Source organism: Bombus flavifrons, chromosome 1 (genome assembly GCF_040668555.2).
Source record: "Bombus flavifrons isolate JBK064 chromosome 1, iyBomFlav1_principal, whole genome shotgun sequence".
In the NCBI taxonomy this organism is placed as follows: Eukaryota; Metazoa; Arthropoda; class Insecta; order Hymenoptera; family Apidae; genus Bombus; species Bombus flavifrons.
Genome location: NC_138442.1, coordinates 20,470,278 through 20,496,954, shown reverse-complemented (window position 1 = coordinate 20,496,954; position 26,677 = coordinate 20,470,278). Strand labels below are relative to the sequence as shown.

Here is a 26,677-nt window from a genome sequence, read left to right as displayed (position 1 = left end):
TTTTACTGTTTTGCAGACTTCATGCGACGAACCATAGAATATGCGGATGCTGCTTGCTCAGACAACGTGCTTCAATACGATACAGGAGTGAGACAAAACCTACATACGTATAGTGCACGGAATTTATGTGAAGGTAAAAGAAAATAAATGAAAAGAAAATAATAGAAAGAGAAAGTAAAAGAAAAGGAAAAAATAAGAAAAATTGGAATATAGCGGATAGTGTGTGAACAGCGTATTCTATTTTACTCTACGCGGCTTCCAAAGGTATCGTATTGTTTTATTTCATTGTGCTCTTAGCGAGAATACGAAACGTTGACCCTTTCAGGACGAGAATGTTAAAATATCAGAGGTACAAAGGAACGATAGAAGTTTTCTTGATTTTGTCTATTTCGATGGAATATTTTCAAATTTTTTAGAGGTACTTTTAATATTTACAACAAATGGATTCAAGTAAGATGAAACATTGAGGTAGTAGAAAATACTACAAATGTATGAGTTATCAATCTCAAGTACAATATAATAAATTATGACGTTTGTAATATTATAAAAATATTATCGGCTAATTACGCATTCTTCGTAAATTCATAACAAAAATAGAAGAAGTGGAAGTTTCTTTATCTCTTTATACAATGCCTTGAATAGATTTTGTAAATTATGCCATGGCATTTCGTAACGAGGAAGCTATGAATATATTTACATTGACAACTATAATTTATTTGCATTAGAATGAGTAAGATGTTTTGAAACGAGCTTAAAAACCTACCTACGATGCTAAAGAATGTTATTTAATTTTTTTTGCTTATGTGATCTTATACTCTATCGTATTGCGAATTATATATTGCAATAAATTATCGTTTCGACAACCGTGTTCATAAAATATAAAAAGTTATGTCTATATATTTATATCTCAATAGATAGAAACATATACAAACATTCATGTTTCCATCATTTTGAAAATGTATTAGGGCTATCATATTATTTACAAAAATACTAAAAACTTGTAAAAATACTAAAAAAATATTAAAAAACCGCTGGCAACTAACAGCGTAAACAGATTATATATAATTACTAGATAATTATTCTATTGCAAAGTGTGTCATCCTGAATGGGTCACAGACAGTACACCGTCGGGCAGGTAGATAATGTTCGCGATGGAAACTACTCGATCGACACAGTGTCTTTTTGTAAAGTCTCTTAAAACGGTACAGAATGGAATATTGTTTCACTGGTTGGAATTACGATGTCTCTGGAATGTTTGTTGCAGTATTTAAGAGTAGTGTGCGATGGGTAGTGCTGCTTCGCAGGCACCTGTGCTCATGCGTTGTTTAATAACAAGTGATGCGTGTGTAAATTTCGTGTAGTGGCAGTGGAAAGACATAGTATAGGCCGGCCAGAAGTCAAACCAACATTAACACAAAAGAAAAAAAGAAAGAGAACTACAAGAGACGCTTGTCTGTTACACATCGTGCTTGCTGCCGAAAATAAAATAAAGTGGACAAATTAAAAAGAAAATAAAAAGGCATAGAAGGTAAATCTTTTGTCTAATCGCTAATCATTTTGTATGTGGGACAACGTTGTTATACAGAAAGATTCATGTGAGTGTGTAACTTGAATGTGTAACAGTAACAAGTAAAAACAGCCAATTGCATTCTAACTAACGTTGCAAATATATACTGCTACCAGTAAATATCTATTTACAAACGAATAATATAATACAGTCTACTGATGTAGAAACTATGAAATATATACAGACATGAAAATTATTATTTCTCTAAATTTCCAATACACTGAAATTTAATATCTGCGGTGATTTGAACGTATTTCATAATATTCAAAGCATCGTATACTATATAATTTTCATTGAAAATGTAATACTCGATTCATTGAAATCGAATATCTATCGACATCAATGATCTCGTGATAATTTATTTCGCAGTTTCTCAGATGATATAACAAGGCGTGAAAAAGAACATAAATGAAACGTTAAACAGATAAATGTGGTGGAAACGATGGATCCGTTACCAAATACAAATGAAATACACGAATTGAAGCGTAAATCAAATTTTACTTACATCGAAACTGCGATTAGCAGAGCGAAGCTCAAAACGAGAAGCTTTTGGTGGTGGACGTGGTTTGGTGAAGCGGGTCAAAGATTTATATACTAATTTAGGTGATTATATTTAAGGGAATAGGGAGAATAGAATAATGAAGGGATACGGCGCGTGGAAAGCATAGCGGCATAAGCAGAACAATTTTACTGCTATTATTCGATCAAGTAAAGCTTCATGCATCTGAAAGAATAATAAAATATAATCATTACGTAAAAACCGTATCGTATGATTGATCACGCACGTGCTTTCTTTTCTTTCAATGTCTTTTGGTCTACGATACGTGGTATCGATTCTATTAGTTAGCGCAAGTGAGCTTTAAATTTGAGATGAATCTTTTATTTAGTAATTAAGATGATCTTCAAGCTTGTAGCAGAATGTTTCATGAAGAATTTGGTATCCGTTCAGAATTGCCACATTCCGTTGATTTAATTAATTCCCAACTAGTGTCAATGGATCGTAGATGACACGTAACGAAGTTAATTTCGGACAATTCCATTTTTAAATTATGTTTCCTATCTTACACGATAGAGATTTTGCATTTGTCGTATTATGTAACATTAAGATATTAAATTAATTCAATTAAGATTACATATTAAATTAATATTACATACAGTAATAAAAAATCATTCAATTAATTAATTGAATTAAACAATTAACTAAAAATTAATCTAATGTTGTATGTAATAATGTAAATTAAAAATGAATAATCTATCGTGTAATGGTCACCTATGACCCAATAATACTAGTTGAAGATTAAGATTCTACTACAGATAAAATTATCTTTAGAAATCCTACATCTTCTTCATTGACCATATTCAACATACTTGAAGTGAAATAGAAATATAAAAATAAATGTAAACTCAGGCTTAGAAAATTAGCTCTGCGAGAAACTCCTGAGGACAGTTTAAGATTTAAGAAAAGTACGATAAAGAATTGAAAAAAGTAGAATTGGAATGTCGATGTGGTGTCGACTGCCCGGACACTGAAATCTTTGCGTCGAAGAAATGAGAAGTAAATAATATTAATGATGCTGTCCATTCGTGAGTCGAATGGCGAATTGTACGAATGTATATCCCATGCACTGAGAACTCGTTGCTTCAAACCTTTTATGTCACGAATATCCTGTGCGCGGACGGCTTTTCTTTCGTCCCTCCTCTCTGTAATCAGAAAATCCATTCGTTTCTTTCGTGGGAACTCTGGGAAAAGGAGATCAGTACGAAGAGCAAAACACTCGAAGAAAAAAGAAAAACACACAGGGATATTATGGCACATGGCAAAAGAATCACTTTTATTTGATACTTGAAATGTACAATACATGACGTACAAAAAAGTGTGACGAAGGAAATCTTTTTGTTATTGAATTATATACAAAAAGAAAAAAAATTGAATAAAACGCATGCTTACTCGAGCTTATGTATATATGTAGTCGTGAAGCCGCGGACTATATACAAATATTAAAAACGTAAGAAAAATGTACACTCGTAAAGTGTATAGGCAGCCACGCAAGCACACACCAAAACGTAAGATGTTTAATGTATTAAGTAGAAAAAGACGATCTGCAACATCGTTTTGTAACATTGCATTGTTCGTGGTATATGAATATTTTTATGTCTCTCTTTTTCATATTTCAAACCTCACACCGTATTCTCCACTTACCCATGAAATGGACCTCCATTTTGTGGATCATATCTACTCGTTCCGTAACTCGTCCCTCCGTTTCAACCTGTGAAGAATTATTCTTAGTATGTTTCCGGTTCGGATTTTATATAAATCTTATAATAATCGTACATAAATTGTCTTTTAGAAAACCTATGATATATAGCAGATATATCGATAATATAATACAAATAGATAGTAACTAAAAATTGAAGCAAAAGATAAAAAATTCCTATGGAAAGAAAACTCGACTTTTTGATCATTCTACTTCGTATTTCTAACCTTGCTCCAATCCTCCAATTGAAGAAAATACTACGACTCAAGATTGAAACTCGAAATTGAATACCACAAATCAGATTTGAAAATAATATATATTAATTAATAATTCTTTTCATCCAAATATTTTTCCCAAATTTCAATAAATTTTTTAAACAAACAAATACGATTGGATCAAAAATAATTCGAAGCACATAGCAGGGCTAGAAAGAAGTAGAAAATCAATCCTTACTTCCGTAGCTTCTGTAACCTCCCAAGCACGCGGCCGGAAGTCCTCCGGAGCGAAGTGCGTGAGCACTTCCTCCACGGTAACGTGTTGCAGCTCGATCATCCTCATAAAAGCACGGAAGCCAACGGTAGCGGCCACTACACTTTCGTCGGTGGTCGTTTCTTCCGTCAGAACCTGCGTGATCAATGGACCATGACCTTCTCGTTCCACTAATTGAACCAGCGCATTCTGAGCCTCGGGGGTTTTCAACGCAGGGAAATTGTCCGTCCTGTACAGACTCTCGTTTATCTCGTTCACGGAGACACCTTGGCGCACCAAGAAGCCGATAGTAGCCAATTCTCGAAGAGGAGCTTCGCCAGGTCCAAATTCTTTCGCGTGAAGCATCTCCATAATTTCCTCCACCTCTCTCGCGATATTCTCTCTTTGTCTTTCTACGATTTCCTCGATGGTCACTTCTTCTTTCACCTTTATCTTGTCTTTCTTCTTCTTTTTCGGTTTTTCCTCCGTGATTACTTCTCTGGGCTTCTCTTCGAATATTTCTTCTTCGGTTACCACTGTTTTCTTTGCTTTTCGTTGTTTGGCCTCGATTCGTTTCATCTCTTGGACACCAGCTTCAGTGTGCACCTCTGACACAGAGACGGTTTGCAAGGTTTCCGACGTGATTTTAGCGCGATCGACCACCGATTCCACTGTGAAATCTTGCGCTATGTCTTCCGTGGCCACTTCTGAGACGACCACTACACCTTCGCGCTCCTCCACCACCCGTTTCGCACGTTCCTCAGGCTTTGGTACCATTTCGCGCGCCTTCTGATCGTCGATTTTCTTCAGCGACGCGGTTGCTTCCGTCACTAGCGGCTCTTGGATCGGCACCACTTTCTTTGCTCGTGATATCTATGAAATGGAATGTTAACCTTTAATGTATGAGCATTAATTGAACGAATAAAGAATGTTGTAGAGGTTGGTTTATGGTTTGGAATTTTATGAAATAAATTTAATTTTACTAACATTTTAGTTGACTATGGAGCACAATAATTAATGGTACCTGTTAATATTATTTATAGTGATATAATGCATTTAATATATTCGTTATTTGGTATATTCTTGGATTATAACTTTCAGATCTTTTTTATCTGAATTGAGATTGTACTTGCTAAATTATTGAAATTTAAGTACAATTCCATTAGGCGTAAATTGTTTAAAAATTTTCTATACCATGTAACGTAATTGTATATATATTTAATTGTTGTATTTACCTCTGTTGGTTGTTCTTCAATAATCTCTGTCGTTTCGAGTACCTGAGTCTCTTCAACGTCGACAATTTTCCTAAACGTAAAATTTCCATTATAATTATATCTCTTTATATATAAAACGTTTATTATTAACATATATTTAACTACTAATTCTACTGACTTTTCCTCTGGCTGTTCTTTAGGAACCAGCTTCTCTTTGCGCACTTCCTTCTTGTCTATCTTCACACGTTCAGTCTTCACCTTCTCTTTCGTCTCTTTAGCCTTCTTCAACTCTGGCTTCTTCTTTTTCGGTTTCTCCTTAGGTTTGACTTCAGTCACCTGTTCTTCGACCACCTCTTCTTCGTCAAAGAATGTTGTCTTACCCGTTACATCTGAAGGAAGAATTCGTACGGTATTCCACTTTCAATTAATTATATACAAATTTTAATATAGGTAATTTTTAATTAACGGTATAAAATTATCATTAACTTTATATTTTCATGCACTACCTCCTTTAAAATTCCTCACAAATTTCCCTTCAATTTTCTCACAATATTATTTAAATGACATACAAGTTTTTAATGTTTAAGCGTGAATAACATGTATATAGTCTGGTAGATTTAAAAAAATGGTACCTGTTACGCGTAGTTTAGCTTTCGTCGTTGCCAAACCTATCTCACTGGTAGCTTTGCACACATAAGTAGCATCGTCTTCTTCGGTCGCGTGTTTAATCGTTAGCGATGTCTTTTTCTCTTCATCGGAGATACGAACTTTCACGTTCTGGGTATTGGAGACCAACTTGTCATTCTTGTACCATACAACGTCTAAAAATGAAAAAATAATGAAATCGAATTTATAATTAATATTCTATCGAATCAGTTTGTAAATTTATATTTATTTTTGGCTGCATCAATAACATTAAAAAATAGCTAATTTTAATTTATTCCACTTTACAATGTATTTGTCATTATCTTATGAAATTCTCTTCAATCTTAATAGTAACGTTTTAATTTTAAATGATTCGTACAATTTGTGAACCGATCTGATATGAGCATGTAAAATCTAACAACAATTGAACGATTGCAATTTCGTATGTTTTTTAAAACATATTTCCTCGTATTGGTATACGAGCTATTCAGAACTCAAATTGATCAACTCTGTTTTTTAAAAATTTCTCAATTTTGGTATCAAAGCAACTGGTATTTCCTGTTTCAAAAACAGATTGTCCTTGATTATAATCTACTGCATGGCTCATATAGTAATTATTTGTGATGATTATTAAAAGTTGTAAAATACCTGGAGCAGGATTGCCAGAGTATATGCATTCAAACACCGCGGTTTCACCTTCCCTCGCATAAACGTCGGTTATCTCTTGGATGAATCGTGGTACAGATTGCGTGGCTAAAACCAGGACACGTAAATTGTGATAACTATCCAATAGGAAAAAGAGAAAAGTCTATAAAACAAAAATCTTTAACAAACAGTTTACCTGATCTCTTGATTGGTGATTGTGCGACTAGCGTGACCCCGATGTCAGTAATCTGGTTAGCCGAACGAGAAAAGAACAAAACACTCGTACACAAAGAAAATCCATGCGAAACAACAATTTTATAAAAAGCATAAGAAAGAATTAATCTTATTATACAAGGCGATTCGTGCAACTCAAACGAGTCATATCTCTTTGTTGATTAAAATTCAAGGAAAATATTAGAAAAAAAAGAAGATATTAAAGTTTCGATATTAAAGGTAAAACATCTTTAACTTTGAAGTTTTAAACTGATCAATTTCGGACCGTGTTATCTTAATATATTTTTATGTAGAATTTTTTTTATACAATTGATTGTATCTGTGCAAAAAAATGTATGTCTTCTCAAAAAATTTCTTGAAATGATTCATCTTTTTCCTCGAGTATTTTCTTCTAACTTTAGTCAAAAATGGACTATTGACTTGTTTTAATTGTCACGTAAATCAGCCTGTAGCTATATTGTTAGTAATTTGATCAACAAGAATACCTGACATGGTGCCTCTTTCATCCTCACTATGATGTTCACTGCATGAAACCTCGGACGTCGACATGTTTCCAGCTAATCCAAGGTTTCCACTGCATTGACTCTCCAACAACAAAAATTCTTGCAACTCTTCTTGACTATCTGCTGTATGCAATTGTTGAAAAGCTTCCAAATCAATTTCTCTCGGTTCCAAAGGATACATCTTTGGATCCATCATCAAGTTGCCAAAACGACGTTCCTTCGACCATCTTGCTACTGGAATTCTAGATTTCGGATAAGTATGATATTTCCTCGCGTGGTCATATTCCAACGTAGTTTCCATCATCTTTCCAGCGCCATAATGCTCGGTAGCGAATTTATTTTGCCCACTTCCGGTCGAAGCTTCGCTGTTCTCCTCGATAGGCGACAGATAGACGCCAGTTTCTGGAACGTTCAAATGTTCAGAGTGAACGTGGCTCCTTTTTTCAGTTCTCGGAGGTGGAAACTCGTCGAAGTCCAACACGATCTTCTTTTTCCTTTGCGTTCTTAATGATTCCATTTTAGACTCGTCTTTCTCTACCGATATCTTATCGATATTCTGCGTGGTTTTATTTATCGTTTCGTCATTACTAGTCGTATCAAAAGCATGCGTCTCTTCTTTCAATTTAACACTTTTGCTCAGTTTTACCGCGACTAATTTATCGGCGGATTTTATTGGTTTTGATTTTTCCAATCTCGTAGGCGAAGGAGAGTTCGATTTACCTGTTGCTTTCCTCAGCTTCTCGCTCGACGTGGATTCGTTGATCTTTGAACACTTTGCTCGGACCGGAGACGGAGATCTAGCTTTCACGGTCGTCACGATCGTTCCCCTTATTGGCGAGGTCGACTTTTCCAACGTCAAAGGCTTCGACAATTTCACCTTCTGCATATTAGAAGATTTACTCGTGCTACTTCCATCTCGTCTACTTTTCATTGAAACAGTCGTCGAAAGCGATTTCGTTTCCGCGCTCCTTTTCGTCACGGTTTTCTCCTCCAAACTCTCCGATTTCTTTTTTTTCACCACTTTACTTAACCTTTCACCTTTCATCTTTTTATCCATACTTTTTTGTTCGTATCTGATCTCGTATTTGTCATTGGATTTAGATTCACAACTATTTTCGATATTTTGATCCAAAATCGTTCCTTTCTGAGTAATATTCATCTCCCAAGAATATTTTGTACTAGTAATCTCTTGTTCGATCTCTGTGGAGTCGGAGAATCTTCTGGACAAGAAGAATCCTTTCTGTGAAGAGTCTTCCTCCTCGAAACACCTCTTACCTTCGTCGTCGATGTTCATTAGAGTTCTTGTGGAAGAGAATTCGCTGATCATCGTCGAGCTATCTCTCTGAGAACCTTCGTCCCTAATGGCACGATCGTCCAGGCTATCCGTCGAAAAGCTGCACTCTGCTTCACTCAGCATGCAATCGATCGCCTGTGACTGACGACTCTTACCTCTCAGAGCTTCTTGCATCTCCTCCATTTCGGCCACCCATGATGGTTTCCTGTACTCCTTTGTTCCGAGGATTCCTAAGGAATCGAGGGATTATTAGCGATGTATTCGCATCTTCGACCCTTTCAGTCCCATCTTCCAAGCGACGTGATAATTCTTTTTAAGCCTTTGTATTTTAGATCAAAGCATTCTTTTCCGCTTCTTGGCTTTCGAATCGTTTCGTGAAATTGTTTGCAACCTTTTTAATGGGAAAATCTGAACGCGAGAATTTTGAAAAGCAGGCGTTGCAATTTGTAATTTTCAGAAGTTTAAAAATTTCTACATTTAGAAATTTAGAGATTTGACAATTCAGACATTTAGAAGTTTAAAAGATTTGGTGATTTAGAAATTCGTAAGTATAGAGGTTTCAGGACTTCGCTGTCAAGTTTTTGGAAGTACATATTTTTTTCTTTTCTGCAATCGTAAAATTAGGAAATTTCGCTACAAGAGTTGTACGAATTAATCTGCGGATTAATACCGAATTAGGAGTCTTATGATCATTTTCACATAAAAATTCGAGAACCAATGGATGGAACTCAAAGGGTCCGAGTAGCTGGCAGAACGCTAAATGAAAGAATATAAAAAAAGTGTATAAAAGTGATAGGATGTGCGTGTTCAGTGTGAGTTTTGAGACATAATATTTATGAGGGAGATATAGGGAGAGCATTGGGAGATTTTCGCTGTTGAATCCAATCGAAGAAGAGCGTAGCTGAAAAGAACTCGTATCAAGCAGATTAGCGAAGCTTCTACAACTTTCGAAAATTGCTTCTTCGTTCGGGATGAACGAATCGTTACCTTCTACAGACAGGTACGTCATCGTGGTCGATACGCCGAGTGGATTGTGTACTTCGAACACAATCTCACCCGTGTCGTCGGGATATGTTTCGGCTATCGTCAGTATCGACGTGCCATCGTCGAATTCCTCGATTTGGAATTCTTCGGATGGCATGATCTCCTGGCCTTGCTTGTACCATTTTCCTTCTGGTTTCGGTTTTCCCTTGACCTTCACTTCCAGTCTATGAAAAAGTAGAACATAATAAAAATTGATACAAATGACTGAAAATAGCTAGATTTGATTTAATAAAATTCTCAGCTTTATCCATAAGAAATTATCGATGGTATTAGTATAATTATTAAATATATTATACGTTATAATATACACATATTAGATATATTGGATAAATTAAATTAACTATTAGTGTTTAGTCGAAAGAATCAGCTTTGTCTGACTCAAAAGTAACATTCTACTTATTGGGTTGTTAACTAAGCGATTGCGGATTTTGTTATTACCATCTAATGATAATATTCGTAATCACTTAGTTACCAACCCAATAGATATAGCGTAAAATATAGCTGGATTTCTTTGATTCTCAAGTGCAGATATAAAAATTGTAACGATTTTGTTTTCGTAAAAATATGTACAGTTATCTTCCATGGGTTTTGCATTCGCGTGAAAGTTTTCCTAATTGTACGTAACATCATCTTTTTACCTGGTTAACTCTCCGACTTTGGTAGGAATTAACTGAGGAAGTTTCTTTATTATCTCCGGCGCAGATTCCTCTGTGTCCGTGTCGAACAAGGGAGTTTCCTAAAAAAAAAAAAAAAAAAAGAATTAAATTAAAAAATTATACGTATTTATAGAAAAATAGAAATTTATACAAGGTGATTTTTCTGTAAGTACCTTGGGAGATAAGAGATCCTCTTCCGAACCACTCTGCCCTGTAGTAAGAGACGTCGCAATGATCGAGGATGCGATCTCCGAATCTGGTACGTACTCGTATGCTGCGAAGGGAAAAATATCATTATAAAAATCGGATTATAGTTTTCTAAAATGTACATTTCATAAAACATTTCATCTTAATCTTTCGTATTCTTGTAATACTATCTTTAATATCAAATTTAATATCAAACAAATTTGATATTATTTTAAAATCTGCTGTGCAAAATTTTCTCACCACACGTTTCGTACCAAATTTAAATAAATGCCATTTGTTCAATCATAACAATTCAATATACAGGGTGGTTGGTAACTGATGGTACAAGCGGAAAAGAGGTGATTCTACGCGAAAAAAGAAGTCGAAAATATAGAATAAAAATTTTTCGTTCGAGGCTTTGTTTCCGAGAAAATCGACTTTGAATTTTCGCTCGGTACGCGTGCACTTTATCACGTCTCGTTATAACGGATCTCACTGTAGATCGTTGTCTCGATGGAAAAATAAAAAAAAAATTTTTATTCTATATTCTCGACTTCTTTTTTCGCGTAGAATCACCCCCTTTCCGCTTGTACTACCAGTTACCAACCACCCTGTATAATAAAAGCTCCTCAGCCATAATTTTATTATTCGACACATTAACCAATATCAGATTCTTTTAAATTGTTACTTTTAGTATTACCATTCAGTTCATATTTCTACGTATTATTTTGTCTTTACAAAACTGTCTCATAAATTTCCCCTAAATTTTCTCCAAATCTTATTTATCATCTCGAATTTAATCATCTCTATTATTATTTACAAACAACAATAATTAAATACACGATAAAATTCATTACCTTCCACGATAAGCGACGTCATGCAAACGGCCTCGCCAACAGGATTCACGGCACGACAAGTGTATTCTCCGGCATCTTCAGGGAATACTTCGGTTATGGCCAAACTGCACACACCTTCCGTGTCTTGTATAATAGTAATCTCTTTGCCCTCTTTGATAGGTTTGTTGTCGTGGTACCATTCCACTTTAGGCGTAGGTTTCCCATGGACGATGCACGTCAGGTTTGCGCTTTCACCGTCCATGACCCTGACCGGTGACAATCGTTTAACAAACGTCGGTGAAACAAGCTCAACGGTTTCTTCCCACGGTGTCTCCAACATATTTATCGTCGCCGTGCAGGTGACTGATCCGCCAACGTTTTCGGCGCGACAGGTGTACGTGCCCGCGAACTCGGGCTTGATCTCCTTGATCATGAGGATCGATCTGTTCTCTTGCGTCACAATCCTTACCTGTGGCGTGGACTGCAATAGAAATTCACAAATTATTTTCTTCGTAATTCTCAAGAGACTCTGGTATTGTTAATTTCCAGTGTAGATATTTTAAATCTTTAAACACAAATTATTTATTATTTGCGATGTTCGACGGGTTCTCCTATGATTAACTTTTGACGAGGATATTTTACAATTCTAAATGCAAATTGTCCTTTATTCGCTGACTTTTAATGGTTTCTGTTCGATTTTCGATGCAAACATTTTTCTGAGGATTCCAAGTGCAAATTGTCTTTTATTTGTGATTTTCAAACGCTCTTGTCGTGGTTAACTTTAATTGCAAACGTTTGGAATTCTCGATAGAAATCATCGTTTATTTGTAATTTTTTAGAATTTTCGTTATAGATAACTAGTTTCCAGCGTATTCTGAATTTTTGGTACAAGTGTCTCGTTATTTAATGAGAGATGTAGTTAGCTGTTACTAAGATTCTCAGAATGATACGAAAGCCTCGAAGAGAAGTCAAAGGATGTGGAAAATGAGTTTGAAAATATAAGTAGAGGAACAAGTGTGTAAATGTTAAAAAATACAAACGCAGAAAAAAATATAAGGAGAAACAGGAAAATGGATAAATACGAAAGTAGAAAGCTGAAGTACCTCCAGAGGACGAGTTTCGTGGAACCACTGGAAGGAGGCTGTCGGATAGGATTCAACGCGTGTTTCCATGATCACGACCTCTCCTTCGGCAACAATCTGTGGTTGTAGCGGCTCGATAAACCTCGGAGCTTTCACTTCGTCTGTCTTGTCCTCGCGTTCTTTCACCGTAACAGAGCCCGAACTTCTCGCCTCTCCAACAGGATTTTGAACTCTAACCTCGTATTTCCCGCCATCTTTCTTCGTTACCTCAGGAATATATAATTCAGTGGTAGTTTCATAAATATTTATCACCCGTTTGTCAGATGGGACAATTTCAGTTCCATTGCGGAACCATTTCACTTTTGGCGTTGGTTTGCTCTCGAAATCGGCTGACAAAGTTAGAGGTTTTCCAAGTTCGGCTACCAAGGCTGGTAAAGGCCTGGTAATCTTTGGTGCTCTTAGAACTTCCGGTTTAGTGACCTTCACCGCGGTACCGATTACTAAATTAGCTCTGCATTCAGCTCGACCGAATTTATTCACAGCTCGAACGCGATAAATCGTCTCGTCCTCTTTCATTGGCTCCAATATATGCAATTTTGCTTCACCGGTTTCAGGATTGAAGGTGATTTCTCTACCCTTTTGAGGTTTCAGTTCTTGCTCTCCGCGATACCATTTTACTTCCGGCACCGGTGTTCCAGTGACCACACATTCAAGTAGAGCTGGTTTGTGCTCTTCCACCATGAGAGGCTTAATAGGTGTTGCGAAGTGTGGCGCTACGCCTTCTTCCTCTTTTTCTGTGAAATAGAACGTCGTATGAGTTTATGGTAATTGTAAAGTGGAACGATCACGCGACGATACTGTAAAACTTCATGCAAAACACATTTGCATAATAGCGTAGATTGTACGCAACGAGCATAGAATTTTAATTTCGTTAAAATACTCGGATGTATATAATTATAATTATCATTATTTTCATTAATAATTGAAATATTCAAGAATAATTATTAATAAAAATAATGGCTTTTTTTAAACGTAAAGTGAGCAGGCTTGCCGATCGCTAAAATTAAATAAAAAAGCAAACACTAAAATTTCTGAAACTTAAAATACAAACTTTTAAAAATTTGTATATATATTCTTATAGGTTATATGTGATTTATAAAAAAATGCTTCCCTTTTAATTAAGTGTATCTACATTACCCTATAGAAATAAGGAAAACACACAGTAACAACAAAGAAACACAGGAAGAAAGCATCGTTCACACGTTTGCCAAGAAATTTCATAAATCCATAGAGTCGTAAGCCATTTGTAAAAACTCGTTAATTCCATAAGCCATAAAAAATTGAAGGAAAACGATCACACAGACGTCACAACACACAGATCTAGTACCGAATATCACGAGATTCACGGTGGACGTGGCTACTCCAGCGGGATTTGACGCTCTGCAAGAATACATGCCGGCATCCTCTTCCTTCACCTTAGTTATCTCCAACGAGGCTGTCGTTTCGTAGATGGTCATTATATACTTCTCACTGGCGTGAAGCTCCTGCTCGTTCCTGTACCAGGTAATTTCGGGGAATGGACTGCCGAACACTGTACATGTGAATTCTGCGGTTGTTTCTGGTTGCGCGATAACGGGTTGTAGCTTCTGAATGAACCTCGGAGCGATCTTTTTGTCTTTGTCCGTGATGGATATTTCTACTTGCGTACGCTGTTTGCGTCTGCTCTTACGATCCTCCACTTTTTCTTCTTTGATCTTTGTTTCGACCTCGACTACATCTTTCGTGACCACATCTTTTACTTTTTCCTCCACTCTAACCTCTTCTACGGTAACAGTTTCATCGATCACTTCTGCCTTTTCTATAGGAACAGGTACAGGTACCTCTTCTGGTTTCTTTTTAGGTTTCCTCCATGGTATTTTAGCTACTGTTTCTTCCTTCTCTTCTATCTCTTTTGGTTTCTCTAATTTCACTGGTTTCAATTCTGGTATTTTTTCTTCCTTAGGTTTCTCTTCGGGTTTCTCCTTTTTGATAGGTTTCAGAGTTACCTCTTCGGGTACTTCCTTTTCCTGTGGCTTCTTAGGTATTGGTCTAAGACGCACCTCATCTTTCTCTTCTACTACTTCTACCTTTTCTTTCTTGACTGGTTTAAGAACCACTTCCTCTACTTTTTCAATGAATTCTTCGTGTTTCTCGACTGGTTTCAATTCGACTACTTCCTTCTCTTCTTCCGGTTTCTTTGGTCGTCGTTTCTTTATCCTAGACACTTCTGTTTCAACGATCTCTTCGATTACTGTATCTTCTTTGTGTACCACTTCAGGTTTGATCTCTACAATTTCGACTTTTTCTTCGACGACTTCTTTCACCATTTCTTTCTTCGGTGTCCTCCACGGAATTACGGGCGCTTCAACGGGTTTATGTTCTTCGATCTCTTTAACCACCACCTGGGTTATCTCTTTAGCTTCCACTTTCTGTTCCACGACCGTTGTTTCCTCCGAGACCACTTTCTCTTGATCGATTGGTACAACTGTGACTTCTTCTTGGAAATCGACGACCTTCTTCGCCTTTTTGCCAACGCGCCATGGTAATATGGATTCAGGTTTTTCCTCTTCTTTAGGTTTCTCTTCGACTTTTTCAGGGACTGGCTTCGGAACCGGTTTTAATTTCACTTCCTCCGGTTTCTCCTCTTCTGGTTTCTCGATAGGTTTGCCTGGTTTCAGCTTAACTTCTGGCTTCTTTTCTTCTTCCGGCTTCACTTTTTCTATAGGTTTCAAAATAACTTCTTCTGGTTTCTTCTCATCCTTCGGAAGACGCTTGACGGGCTTTAAAGTAACTTCTTCTGGCTTCTCCTCTACTTCCTTGGGAAGTCGCTTAACAGGTTTTAATGTAACTTCTGGTTTTTCCTCCTCTGGTTTCTCCTTCTGAATTGGTTTTAAAGTAACTTCTTCCTTCTCTACCTCTTCCTTAGGAAGACGTTTAACTGGCTTCAATGTTATCTCTTCAGGCTTTTCTTCTTCTGGTTTCTTCAAATGCTTGACAGGTTTCAATTTAACTTCAGGTTTTTCCTCCTCTGGTTTCTCTTTCTTAATTGGTTTTAGAGTAACTTCTTCCTTCTCCACCTCTTCCTTGGACAGACGCTTGACAGGTTTCAATGTCACTTCTTCCGGTTTTTCCTCCTCTTGTTTGGGAAGTCGCCTAACAGGTTTCAACGTAACTTCTGGTTTTTCTTCTTCTGGTTTCTCTTTCTTAATTGGTTTCAAAGTAACTTCTTCCTTCTCCACCTCTTCCTTGGGAAGACGCTTGACAGGTTTCAATGTCACTTCTTCTGGCTTCTCCTCTACTTCCTTGGGAAGTCGCTTAACAGGTTTTAATGTAACTTCTGGTTTTTCCTCCTCTGGTTTCTCCTTCTGAATTGGTTTTAAAGTAACTTCTTCCTTCTCCACCTCTTCTTTAGGAAGACGTTTAACTGGCTTCAATATTATCTCTTCAGGCTTTTCTTCTTCTGGTTTCTTCAAATGCTTGACAGGTTTCAATTTAACTTCAGGTTTTTCCTCCTCTGGTTTCTCTTTCTTAATTGGTTTCAGGGTAACTTCTTCCTTCTCCACCTCTTCCTTAGGAAGACGCTTGACAGGTTTCAATGTCACTTCTTCTGGCTTCTCCTCTACTTCCTTGGGAAGTCGCTTAACAGGTTTTAACGTAACTTCTGGTTTTTCTTCTTCAGGTTTCTCCTTCTTAATTGGTTTCAAAGTAACTTCTTCCTTCTCCACCTCTTCCTTAGGAAGACGCTTGACAGGTTTCAATGTCACTTCTTCTGGCTTCTCCTCTGCTTCCTTGGGAAGTCGCTTAACAGGTTTTAACGTAACTTCTGGTTTTTCTTCTTCAGGTTTCTCCTTCTTAATTGGTTTCAAAGTAACTTCTTCCTTCTCCACCTCTTCCTTAGGAAGACGCTTGACAGGTTTCAATGTCACTTCTTCCGGTTTTTCCTCTGCTTCCTTGGGAAGTCGCTTAACAGGTTTTAACGTAACTTCTGGTTTTTCTTCTTCAGGTTTCTCCTTCTTAATTGGTTTCAAAGTAACTTCTTCCTTCTCCACCTCTTCCTTAGGAAGACGCTTGACTGGTTTCAATGTAACTTCTTCAGGTTTTTCTTCCTCTTGTTTGGGAAGTCGCTTAACAGGTTTTAACGTAACTTCTGGCTTTTCTTCTTCAGGTTTCTCCTTCTTAATTGGTTTCAAAGTAACTTCTTCCTTCTCCACCTCTTCCTTAGGAAGTCGCTTGACAGGTTTCAATGTCACTTCTTCCGGTTTTTCCTCCTCTTGTTTGGGAAGTCGCTTAACAGGTTTTAACGTAACTTCTGGCTTTTCTTCTTCAGGTTTCTCCTTCTTAATTGGTTTCAAAGTAACTTCTTCCTTCTCCATCTCTTCCTTAGGAAGTCGCTTGACAGGTTTCAATGTCACTTCTTCCGGTTTTTCCTCCTCTTGCTTGGGAAGTCGCCTAACAGGTTTCAATGTAACTTCTGGCTTTTCTTCTTCAGGTTTCTCCTTCTTAATCGGTTTCAAAGTAACTTCTTCCTTCTCCACCTCTTCCTTAGGAAGACGTCGAACTGGCTTCAATGTTATCTCTTCAGGCTTTTCTTCTTCTGGTTTCTTCAAATGCTTGACAGGTTTCAATTTAACTTCAGGTTTTTCCTCCTCTGGTTTCTCTTTCTTAATTGGTTTCAGCGTAACTTCTTCCTTCTCCACTTCTTCCTTGGGAAGACGCTTGATAGGTTTTAACGTCACTTCTTCTGGCTTCTGCTCTACCTCCTTGGGAAGTCGCTTGACAGGTTTCAATGTCACTTCTTCCGGTTTTTCTTCCTCTTGCTTGGGAAGTCGCCTGACAGGTTTCAACGTAACTTCTGGTTTTTCTTCTTCTGGTTTCTCTTTCTGAATTGGTTTTAAAGTAACTTCTTCCTTCTCCGCCTCTTCCTTAGGAAGACGTTTCACAGGTTTTAACGTCACTTCTTCTGGCTTCTGCTCTACCTCTTTGGGAAGTCGCTTGACAGGTTTCAATGTCACTTCTTCCGGTTTTTCTTCCTCTTGCTTGGGAAGTCGCCTAACAGGTTTCAACGTAACTTCTGGTTTTTCTTCTTCTGGTTTCTCTTTCTGAATTGGTTTTAAAGTAACTTCTTCCTTCTCCACCTCTTCCTTAGGAAGACGTTTAACTGGCTTCAATGTTATCTCTTCAGGCTTTTCTTCTTCTGGTTTCTTCAAATGCTTAACAGGTTTCAATTTAACTTCAGGTTTTTCCTCCTCTGGTTTCTCTTTCTTAATTGGTTTCAGAGTAACTTCTCCATTCTCCACTGCTTTAGGCTTCTCCATTGATTTGAGCGTTATTTCTTCAGGTGTTTCTTTCTCTTTGGGGATTTTCTGAATCGGTTTCAAAGTTACTTCCTCTGTTTCTACCTTTTCTTCTGGCTTCCTCTCTTTTCTCGTAGGTTTTAATACAACAGCTGTAAAGTCTTCAGTTTCGGCCTCTTTTATTTCCTTCGCAACGTCTTCACGTTCTTGAGGCTTCTTCCCTCGTTTAACCGGTTTTAAGGTCACCGACTTAAAGTCGCCGATGCTTTCTTCCTCTTTCTTGACTACCTTTTCATCTACAATCTTCTTCTCTTCAGTTACTTTCTCTAAAATCTTCTCTTCCTCCTTGTCGATTATTTTTTCTTCAGAAACTACCGGTTTCTTGGGTTTCGCTTTTCTATGCCATGTCGTTTCTTCAATTTCTTTTATTTCTTCTTCTTTCGGTTTGATCGGTTTTACCTGCACTTCCTCTTCTTTCGGGGCTTCAAATTTAAGTTTTTCAAGTGGTTTCAGTTCTGGTTTCTCTCGTTCCTCCTCTTCCGGTTTCGGTTTTTGGAATGGCTTCAATTTGATCTCTTCTTTCGGCTTTTCTTCGGGCATTCGTTTCGGAATGGGTTTCAGTTGCACTTCCTCCTTCTTTTCTTCTTCAAGTGGAATGCGTTTGACAGGCTTCAGCGTCACTTCTTCCAGTTTCTCCTGTTCTTCTGGTACACGTTCACGTCTGGTAGGTTTCAATACAACTGATCTAATATCTTCAACCTGTTCTTCTTTTCTTTCTGGTATCTTCCGTGGAACCTTCTTATCTCGAAGCCATGGGACCTTTTCCAGTTTCTCTTTTTCTTCCTCTGGTTTCTCTTCAGGTTGAACTTCTGGATGAAGTTTCTGCGGAATTACCGACTTCTCTTCCTTCTGTTTCTTTCCTCGTATCCATGGAACAGGTACTTCTTCTTCAGGCTGAACTTTTAGCGGAACTTCCGGCTTCTCTTCCTTCGGCTTCTTCCCTCGTATCCATGGCACCGGCACTTCTTCTTTTGCCTGTTTTTCAGTCGTCTTTTCAGTCTTTTCGACGTCGAGAAGAGTAGTATCCTCTTCTTCGTGATAAGGAATCTTTTCTGTAGGTTTCTTTTTACCTCTGGCCCAAGGAACTGGCACTTCTTTCAGTTTTTCCTCAGACTCGATATCTTTCTTCACATCCAAGATCGTTTTATCTTCTTCTTCCTGGTATGGTGCTTTTTCTTTTGGTTTCCTTTCTTTTCTCCAAGTTTTTACTTTTTCTGTCTTCTCTTCCTCAACTTTCTCTTCTTTGTCGATCTTTAATAGCTTTGTATCTTCTTCTTCAACAAATTGTGTCTTATCTGTCACCTTCTGCAAATCTACTTTCTCTAAAGTTTCCTTCTTAATTTCTCTCTTCTCCGTTTTCGTCGGTTTCAGCGTGACTTCTTCCAGACTTTCTCTACGAATTTCTCTTTGCTCAACTTTAGTCTTCTTCAATGTTATTTTCTCCTCAGTCCAAGGTTTAGTTTCCGGTTTCTTTTCAACTTCTTCTATCTTCTTGACCTGTTTATCAACTTTAACCGTAGTTTCTGTGTCTTTGGAGACTTGAAGAAGGGTCGTGTCTTCCTCTTCAGTGAGCACGTCTTTCCTTTCAGGCTTTTTAGATACTTCTTTTATTTCCTTCTTGGGAATTGGTTTCAAATCCACTGCTTCAAGACTTGGTTTCTCAATTTCTCCCTTTTCTGGTCTAGATGGTTTTAATTCTACTGTCTCTATTTGTTCTTTGGGTATTTCTTTCTTGTCAGGTTTAGTTCTCTTCAAAGTTATCTTCTCATCAGTCCAAGGTTTAGGTTGCTCAACCTTCTCCGTTGAAATCGACTCTTTCCTGAGTTTCTTCACTCGAGTGTCTTTGGTAACATCAAGCAACGTCGTGTCTTCCTGTTCTACGTAATCAGTCTTGTGTACGACTTCTTTCACTGTCTTCTCTGTGATTTCTTTCGTGACTGATTTAAGATCCACTGTTTCCAGACTTTCTTTTCGTACCGTAGATTTTATAATCTTTGATGGTTTTAACTCTACCGTTTCTATAGTTTCCTTTTCAACCTCTTTCTTCACAGGTTTCGCTTTCTTCAACGTCACTTTCTCTTCGGTCCAAGGTTTAGGCCCTTCTGGCTTCTCTTCTATCTTATCTTTCCTCAATTTCTTCAGTTCTTCAGTCTTTGATACGTCTAATAAAGAAATGTCTTCCTGTTCAAGGTATTCAGTCTTTTCAGTGATTTTCTCAGTGACTTTCTCAGTCACTGTCGTTGGAATAGGCTTCAAGTCCACCTTCTCCACACTCGGCTTTCGAATCGGAAGTTTCTCCACCTTGGATGGCTTCAGTTCCACAGTCTCTATAGTTTCTTTCTCAACTTCTTTCCTTATAGGTTTAGATTTCTTCAAGGTGATCTTTTCTTCTGTCCATGGCTTTGTCTGTTCTACCTTCTCTTCAATCTTCTCCTTTTTTATTTTTCTGACCTCTTCGGTTTTGGACACGTCCAACATGGACGTATCTTCCTGTTCAAGGTAATCAGTTTTCGAAATAATTTCTTCAGTAACTTTCTCAGTCACAGTTGTGGGAACAGGTTTCAGATCTACTTTTTCCAAGCTAGGTTTCTCAATATCCTTCTTAACGATCCGCGAAGGTTTCAGTTCCACAGGTTCTATAGTCTCTCTAGGAATCTCTTTCCTGTCAGGTTTCGCTTTCTTCAATGTAACCTTCTCTTCGGTCCAAGGTTTAGTCTCTTCTTTTCTCTTTTGAACAGTTTCGTCCACTTTCTTCGTGGTTTTAATAAATCTAGAGTCCTCTTCTTCCACATAAGTCTCTGCTGTAGTCTCTTCCAGTCGAGCAATCTTCTCTTCAGTCCTCACATCCTTCGTTACTTCTTTCGTAACATGTTTCAAGTCAACAGCTTCCAGGCTAGCTCTTCTAATTTCTTTTTTCTCGATTTTCGCTGGTTTTAATTCAACTTCCTCTAATTTTTCTTTCGGTGTTTCGCGAGGTATCTGTGGAGTTTTCTTTAATACTATAGCTTCTTCGGTCCAAGGCTTAACTTGGGATTCTGTCCCTTGTAATTTGTCCAAAGATGTGTCACGAGATTTCGGTTTCTCTTTTCGCCATGGCGTCACATCGCCAAGTCGAGGTCGATGATGAACTCGCCCCTTTCTCCAAGGTAACGATTCATCCCCTGGTTGTAAAGGTATTTCGAGTGGCAATCCATTCTTGTCTAAGGGTAACGGTTCAAGGACAATGTCCTTGCCCGTACCAAGACCTATCGATGGTTTCACGCCGGTTTTCGCGCCTGGTCCCGTTTCTGCAGGAACTTCGTAATATGCTCCTTTTCTCTCTGCAATGGTACACGTGCCAGAGTAATTTTAAATCTCGTTTCAGGATGACATCGTTGAATCATCGCTCACACGGAAGGAAGCTCCGAATCATGCTAAAAACAAGCTGGCAACTGGTACGTGGGATGATGTATGTTTTAGGTGAGTAGTAACGATATTAGTGCATGCTCAACTATGATAGTACTTCGGTAGCTGCGGAATAATTTATGTTTGTATTCCATTGCTATTGTTACTGTTGTTTAGTAGGTGTTTGACATCAGTAGAATGAAATTCTATTTATCTGAGTCAGTTCAGGGTCGAATGCTTCTAGAAATACTACTAGAAATAAAGGTTTTTAAATACGGTGGAATATTTATTGTCAAAATGGCGATTAAGGGAAGATTTTGGGATGGTCTCTTGTGAAAATCATTGGAAAACGATAATAAGAATTACATTTTTATTTAAAAATGTTTCTTCCTATTCAATATTATCATTTAGAAAATAGTTGAAAAACTCTTTTCTTATCATATGAAAATAAAGTTATTCTATTGTAATTTTTCAAGCTTCTACTTTAATAATCACACTTCTTGTGATTCTCAAACATAGTTATAATTTTTCATTCAAAAAATAGGGATTCACATTTAAATAACACGTAAACGAAGCTCAGATAAATGGAATCCTATTATAATGAGTAAGGATTTTTCACATTATTATTATTTAATTTCTAATTACACTCTAAAATAAAAATGATTTCCTTCGTGATGAATTTTTTATAGATCAATTCAGTTCTGTTTCGTAACACACTAAGATCGTCCTTCTGGTGATAAAATTAAAGATTCGAAAAATCGCGATGCCATAAAAATTGTTCAACCTTAAAATATTCCTTTCAATCTTTTCACGTTACAAATAAATTATTATATTGAAATTAAACAATTCGTGGTTTCAAAAGTAAATTGGAAAGACATATACAATGTGCGTTAAGAAATGAAAAATTCATCTTCTTAAATCTATCCACAAGTATGTGTTTCGATATCCGTGCACAAGAATGTAATTTCAAATAGTACAAATAAAATAATAATTATATATATATTATACGTATATCCAAACACGACATGTGTCACACGTGAAATAAAGTTCTCTAATTCGTACTGACAAGTGCTAAAATATCTTCGATACTCTACGAAGTTCAAAGACGTCCAAGATCAAATGAAACACAATGCGTAAGTTAAAACAGTCCAAAGTAATTTATCCTCGGCATCTGATCTCTCGTTGTGTCTCGATATTAGGAACATTTGTGCCGTCATTTGTGGCGTGTCAGGGCAGTAACATGCCAAAACAACACAATCCTAACCGAAGATATTTTTAATAATTATTCGTGACTATAGCAAATGACGAACAGAGAGAGAGAGAGAGAGAGAGAGAGAGAGAGAGAGATTTTGTCTTGTATCTGATCGTGGGAAATCAAGAAACGAACAATGTTTCAGCAGTAAACAAACATAAATATTTCGTTACACGGCAATTATATAAACAATACGTGACGACATTTGAGTTGCTTACAAAACACGATAAATGGCCTGTCTAATTAATCATACCGTGAAACGTTCACGACAATATCCGGTGGTTTTATAGATTTTCATCCGAGGATTCGAACGCGTGTAAATGCACTTGAAAATTTATGTTTCGCAATTTTGGATGGACGACCGGTGGAGTTGGGCCAAGTCGACCTCGCAAAAGAGAAATCAAGGCAGATCGCCAGTGGATCGTCCTTCGGAAACCAAAGTTATTCGGATTGTTAATATTCGGACGTGAAATAATAATCGCGATGAAGCAGGATTTATTTTAAAAATAAATCACAGCCGATTCCTCGATCTTCCATTTCGAATGTGTAAACACAAGGTTTCTTTACGTAACGCGAGAAACAATTTACGACATCGTAGTTTCTTTAACATCATAGTTCAATAAATTTGATTAAAAAATTGCCGAGATTGTTTTCTTACGAAAATCGTCTTTTCTTTGTTTTTCTCTTCCCTCAATTTTTTTTTTTTTTTTTTTTAAGTATAAAATTAAGATGTTAAATTATGCGGTCGTTATTTCTCGGAGAAAAGGATCAAATGATTTCTCGAGTGTTAAAACGCCTTCTGCAGACGTTGCTTACTTTTGATTTCTTTTTCATTCTCAGCGGGGGATTTTAGCGTAATATCAACGAAAGCGTGCAACACGCTCGTCTTTAAACTTCGCGTGAGTTTATTTTTAAACACGACATGAAACAGATGATTCGTCATCGACTAGCCAGATTCCAAATGAAACTTTTTCGCGGTTTCACTGTTTTTTTCAGATATATTTTTAAGTCGATTCTGTTAATCGTGGACTCACCCGTGAAGTGAATAATTGGAATAAGACAGAAACGGAGATAGGTTCTTTTGCCGAAGAGATTAATCATAATAAGCGTGACAGATGTGACTGTAGTTTAACCGATCGTTTAGAATAAACGATATCGAATAAAATAATATTTGGGAAAGTAATCGTACAAATAGTTATAAATTTACAAAGGTAAAAGCTATAGTATGAATGCGTATTATTAATTAATTTATGTTTTTTTTTATTACAGCGTTATTCGTATTTGTATGTTATTATTTGTTCAATATGTTCCATTACTAAATTATTCTGTTCCATCAAATTTGTAATTGCAATGATAAATGACACGTCTCAAGTCTTAGTAACAAATTAAAAATTCGTTAACAAATTAATAATTCCCTTTTTTATAGCGGCTTTCATTTTAAACTCGTCTGTATCAATTATTGCAATCGCTTTATTTTCAATAAATACAAATTTGAGTAGAAGAGATTCCTTATGAACACTTCGCAGAATAAAATGAAAAAAGAAGATTCAAATAAATTTTGCATGAAATGTAGACAATGTAAGTCTAAAGTTCAATAAGCCAAAAGCATGAAGCAAATCTATAGCGAATTACTATGTGTCAAATGTTTATGACACAGGTACAAGATTAAGCAGCCTAACGTCGGTCAGAATTATTCACAAATTCCTAATTACCATCGATAGTTTTAATATTTGTAATTCTCTGACAACTTCCTTCAGACTATTAAAAAATCTTCTCATTACATCAACGAATTTCTTATCTCAAATTCTAAATTCTAATTCTAATTCTAATTCTAATTCTCTATCTAAAATTGATAGGATCAAGTATTTCAATTTCTTGAGAAATTTTTTTCAAAAGTAACAAAACGTCGTCTTTACCTACGAACTTTTTATCTCCAATCTGCTGATTATCATTTCAAAGTTTCTCCGATTAATAATCTCGACATCGACGATTCTCTAAAAGATTCTTCAGAAAGAATTTTCTAATCCTTTTCCCTAATAGCTTCTAACAAAATTCCTCGGTTCAAAATTCCTCTTAATCACCGAGAATTCTATCATTTTGAAAATCCTCCCAACCAACAGTCCCAACATTTGCAATCTCGCAACGATTTTCTCTGAAATATCAAAAAATCCTTCCTCGCCGATAAATTTTGTATCTCAAATTCACCGACCATCGTTTCAAAATTCCTCCGATCGGCAATTCAATCTCAATGTCGATCTCTTCGTCGTTTCAAAATTCTCAATTATCGTCGACTATACGGTTCTATCATCTGTTCATAATTTCCTCGAAGCTATTAATATTAAAAATTCCACTTTCCTTTGACAAATTTTTCATCTTAAATTCCCAAGCATCGCCTCGAAATTCGCCGATCCATCATCATCTCAATCCCAACCCCGATCTCCTCGTCATTTCAAAATCCTCAATCGTCAATCGCTGCGACACTCCACGACTCTCTAAAATTTCTGCTTAAAGATTCCTATCTCGAAGAGAAGACTTGATAAATTTTCTTCAACGTCTTAACCAAATATCGTGTTCATCGCTTCGACGACTTCCTGCGGTAGACGTGGACGTCGCGCGGAGGAGTTGCAACGCGGAAGCCCCGTCTAGCGTTCTAAGCTCGCTAATAACCTGGCGGCGGGTCATTATTCTAGAGAAGGAGGTAACGGAGGCGGCGGTCGCACGCACAGTTTCCCACTCAAAATGAAAAACCCGAACGCGACCCGTCGTAGAGGGGGCAACGGTGATGCATGCACCGAATACTTTCAGTGTCGGACGCCGACGAATCGTGGTGGGGAAACTCGTGTCTGACGCCACTACGCACATCTCTACCCCAAGCTTAGTCTAGCCTTAATAGTCATCCACTGGAAGCCGGAGACGATGAAGCTGGCCAGAACGAAACGTCTTTCTCTGGATCTTATTCTGCTACGGCAATCTCCGTTTCCACGCTTCGTCAATTTCTCTTGGCAGGGACATCAAGTGACATTTAAGTGATATTCAAGTGATATTTAAGCGGTGCTTCGAATGGTACGCGTAACGGTGATATTTTCTGACCAGTTTCGTGATTAATCGCCGATCAACGTGGTGTTTGACAGTTGGCTGCCTTCGATCGGACTGCATCGCTTTGTTTGCGACAATGTCGAATGCTAGTTCGATCGAAGTGCAGCCGCGATTGAACTGGACACGTCTGATCTTTTATCGAAGTTGAACGTCGCGAAGGTAGTGTGATATATATATTTTTGGAAAGATAAATTCTCGGTGAGCGTTGGTGCGAAAATTTGAATAAAATTCGAGTGGTTGGTTATAATACAATCTTTGTGGTGCTTGATCGAAGTGACAGACTCGTCGGTGGAAATATATAGAGTTTGTACGTTTTTCTTCGGTGGTCGTTACAGTGAATTGTCGATATATTCTTTTTCTGTTCAGTTTGATTTATTATCGAACGTAATTAATCATTTATTCGGTATAAATATGAGTTTCGTTTCTATTGTTGGACGATTACAAATACGTTTTAGTGATTCATATATTTTTTTCGAGACACGAGACTCACGTACCATGTTCGTACGAGATAACGATCAGTATGATTCTTCTTTTCTTTTTTAGCGGTGATGATTCACCTGTGGTGAACAAGACAAAGCGTTGTTTATCGTGGCGAGTCTCGTTTCTCGGATACATGTGAGAACGGATACAGTGATACACACTAGGATTTAATGGATGACACACAAAATTTATTCGATGAATCACGGACGATTGGAGTGGTCATGTACAAAAATAAAAATAAAATCAACGTTTAGCGAGACGTGGTTGTCCCTGACCTTCTTCTTTCCCTCGCTCACGCTAATTCATCCGCTTCGTATCTTCTTCTTTTTTCTCTTCATTCAGTCTCTCGCTCTTATACATCGTTTTTTGTTTAATTCGAATTTATCTCACGTTACATATACAAGAGTTTGATCGCTTTAATACAAGTTTAAAACCGAAGAGAT

At 37.1% G+C, this 26,677-nt stretch overlaps 1 protein-coding gene and 2 long non-coding RNA genes across 21 annotated transcripts in view; 2 read left to right on the top strand and 1 right to left on the bottom strand.

The window, feature by feature from the left end:
* The window catches only part of LOC138190159 (titin), a 149,828-nt gene that overhangs the window by 45,698 nt on the left and 77,453 nt on the right, over positions 1–26,677 (bottom strand). For 9 of the 19 annotated variants that reach the window (XR_011172607.1, XM_069109558.1, XM_069132867.1 and 6 more), the window contains 17 exons: positions 17,668–21,342; positions 17,449–17,610; positions 17,287–17,391; positions 14,017–16,962; positions 12,651–13,423; positions 11,569–12,028; positions 10,699–10,799; positions 10,508–10,605; positions 9,813–10,033; positions 8,981–9,055; positions 6,798–6,902; positions 6,137–6,325; positions 5,683–5,893; positions 5,526–5,595; positions 4,276–5,163; positions 3,768–3,834; positions 3,215–3,268 (listed from right to left, as the gene is read on the bottom strand). Coding sequence is in view for 16 of the 19 variants with exons in the window: in XM_069109558.1 (XP_068965659.1) it covers positions 3,215–3,268; positions 3,768–3,834; positions 4,276–5,163; positions 5,526–5,595; positions 5,683–5,893; positions 6,137–6,325; positions 6,798–6,902; positions 8,981–9,055; positions 9,813–10,033; positions 10,508–10,605; positions 10,699–10,799; positions 11,569–12,028; positions 12,651–13,423; positions 14,017–16,962; positions 17,287–17,391; positions 17,449–17,610; positions 17,668–21,342 (10,200 nt within the window). In the remaining 3 variants the exon portion in view is untranslated. Of the gene's footprint in view, positions 1–2,072; positions 2,292–3,214; positions 3,269–3,372; positions 3,668–3,767; positions 3,835–4,275; positions 5,164–5,525; positions 5,596–5,682; positions 5,894–6,136; positions 6,326–6,797; positions 6,903–8,980; positions 9,056–9,812; positions 10,034–10,507; positions 10,606–10,698; positions 10,800–11,568; positions 12,029–12,650; positions 13,424–14,016; positions 16,963–17,286; positions 17,392–17,448; positions 17,611–17,667; positions 21,343–26,677 lie in introns of those variants that run through there. The other 10 variants (XR_011172689.1, XR_011172695.1, XM_069109465.1 and 7 more) reach the window with 9 other exon arrangements.
* On the top strand, positions 22–26,677 carry LOC138185095 (uncharacterized). The gene is made up of 3 exons (XR_011174532.1): positions 22–133; positions 21,387–21,481; positions 25,170–26,677. It is a non-coding gene; the product is annotated as an uncharacterized LOC138185095 (long non-coding RNA).
* LOC138184802 (uncharacterized) lies at positions 16,982–17,682 on the top strand. The gene is made up of 4 exons (XR_011174423.1): positions 16,982–17,124; positions 17,287–17,391; positions 17,449–17,610; positions 17,668–17,682. It is a non-coding gene; the product is annotated as an uncharacterized LOC138184802 (long non-coding RNA).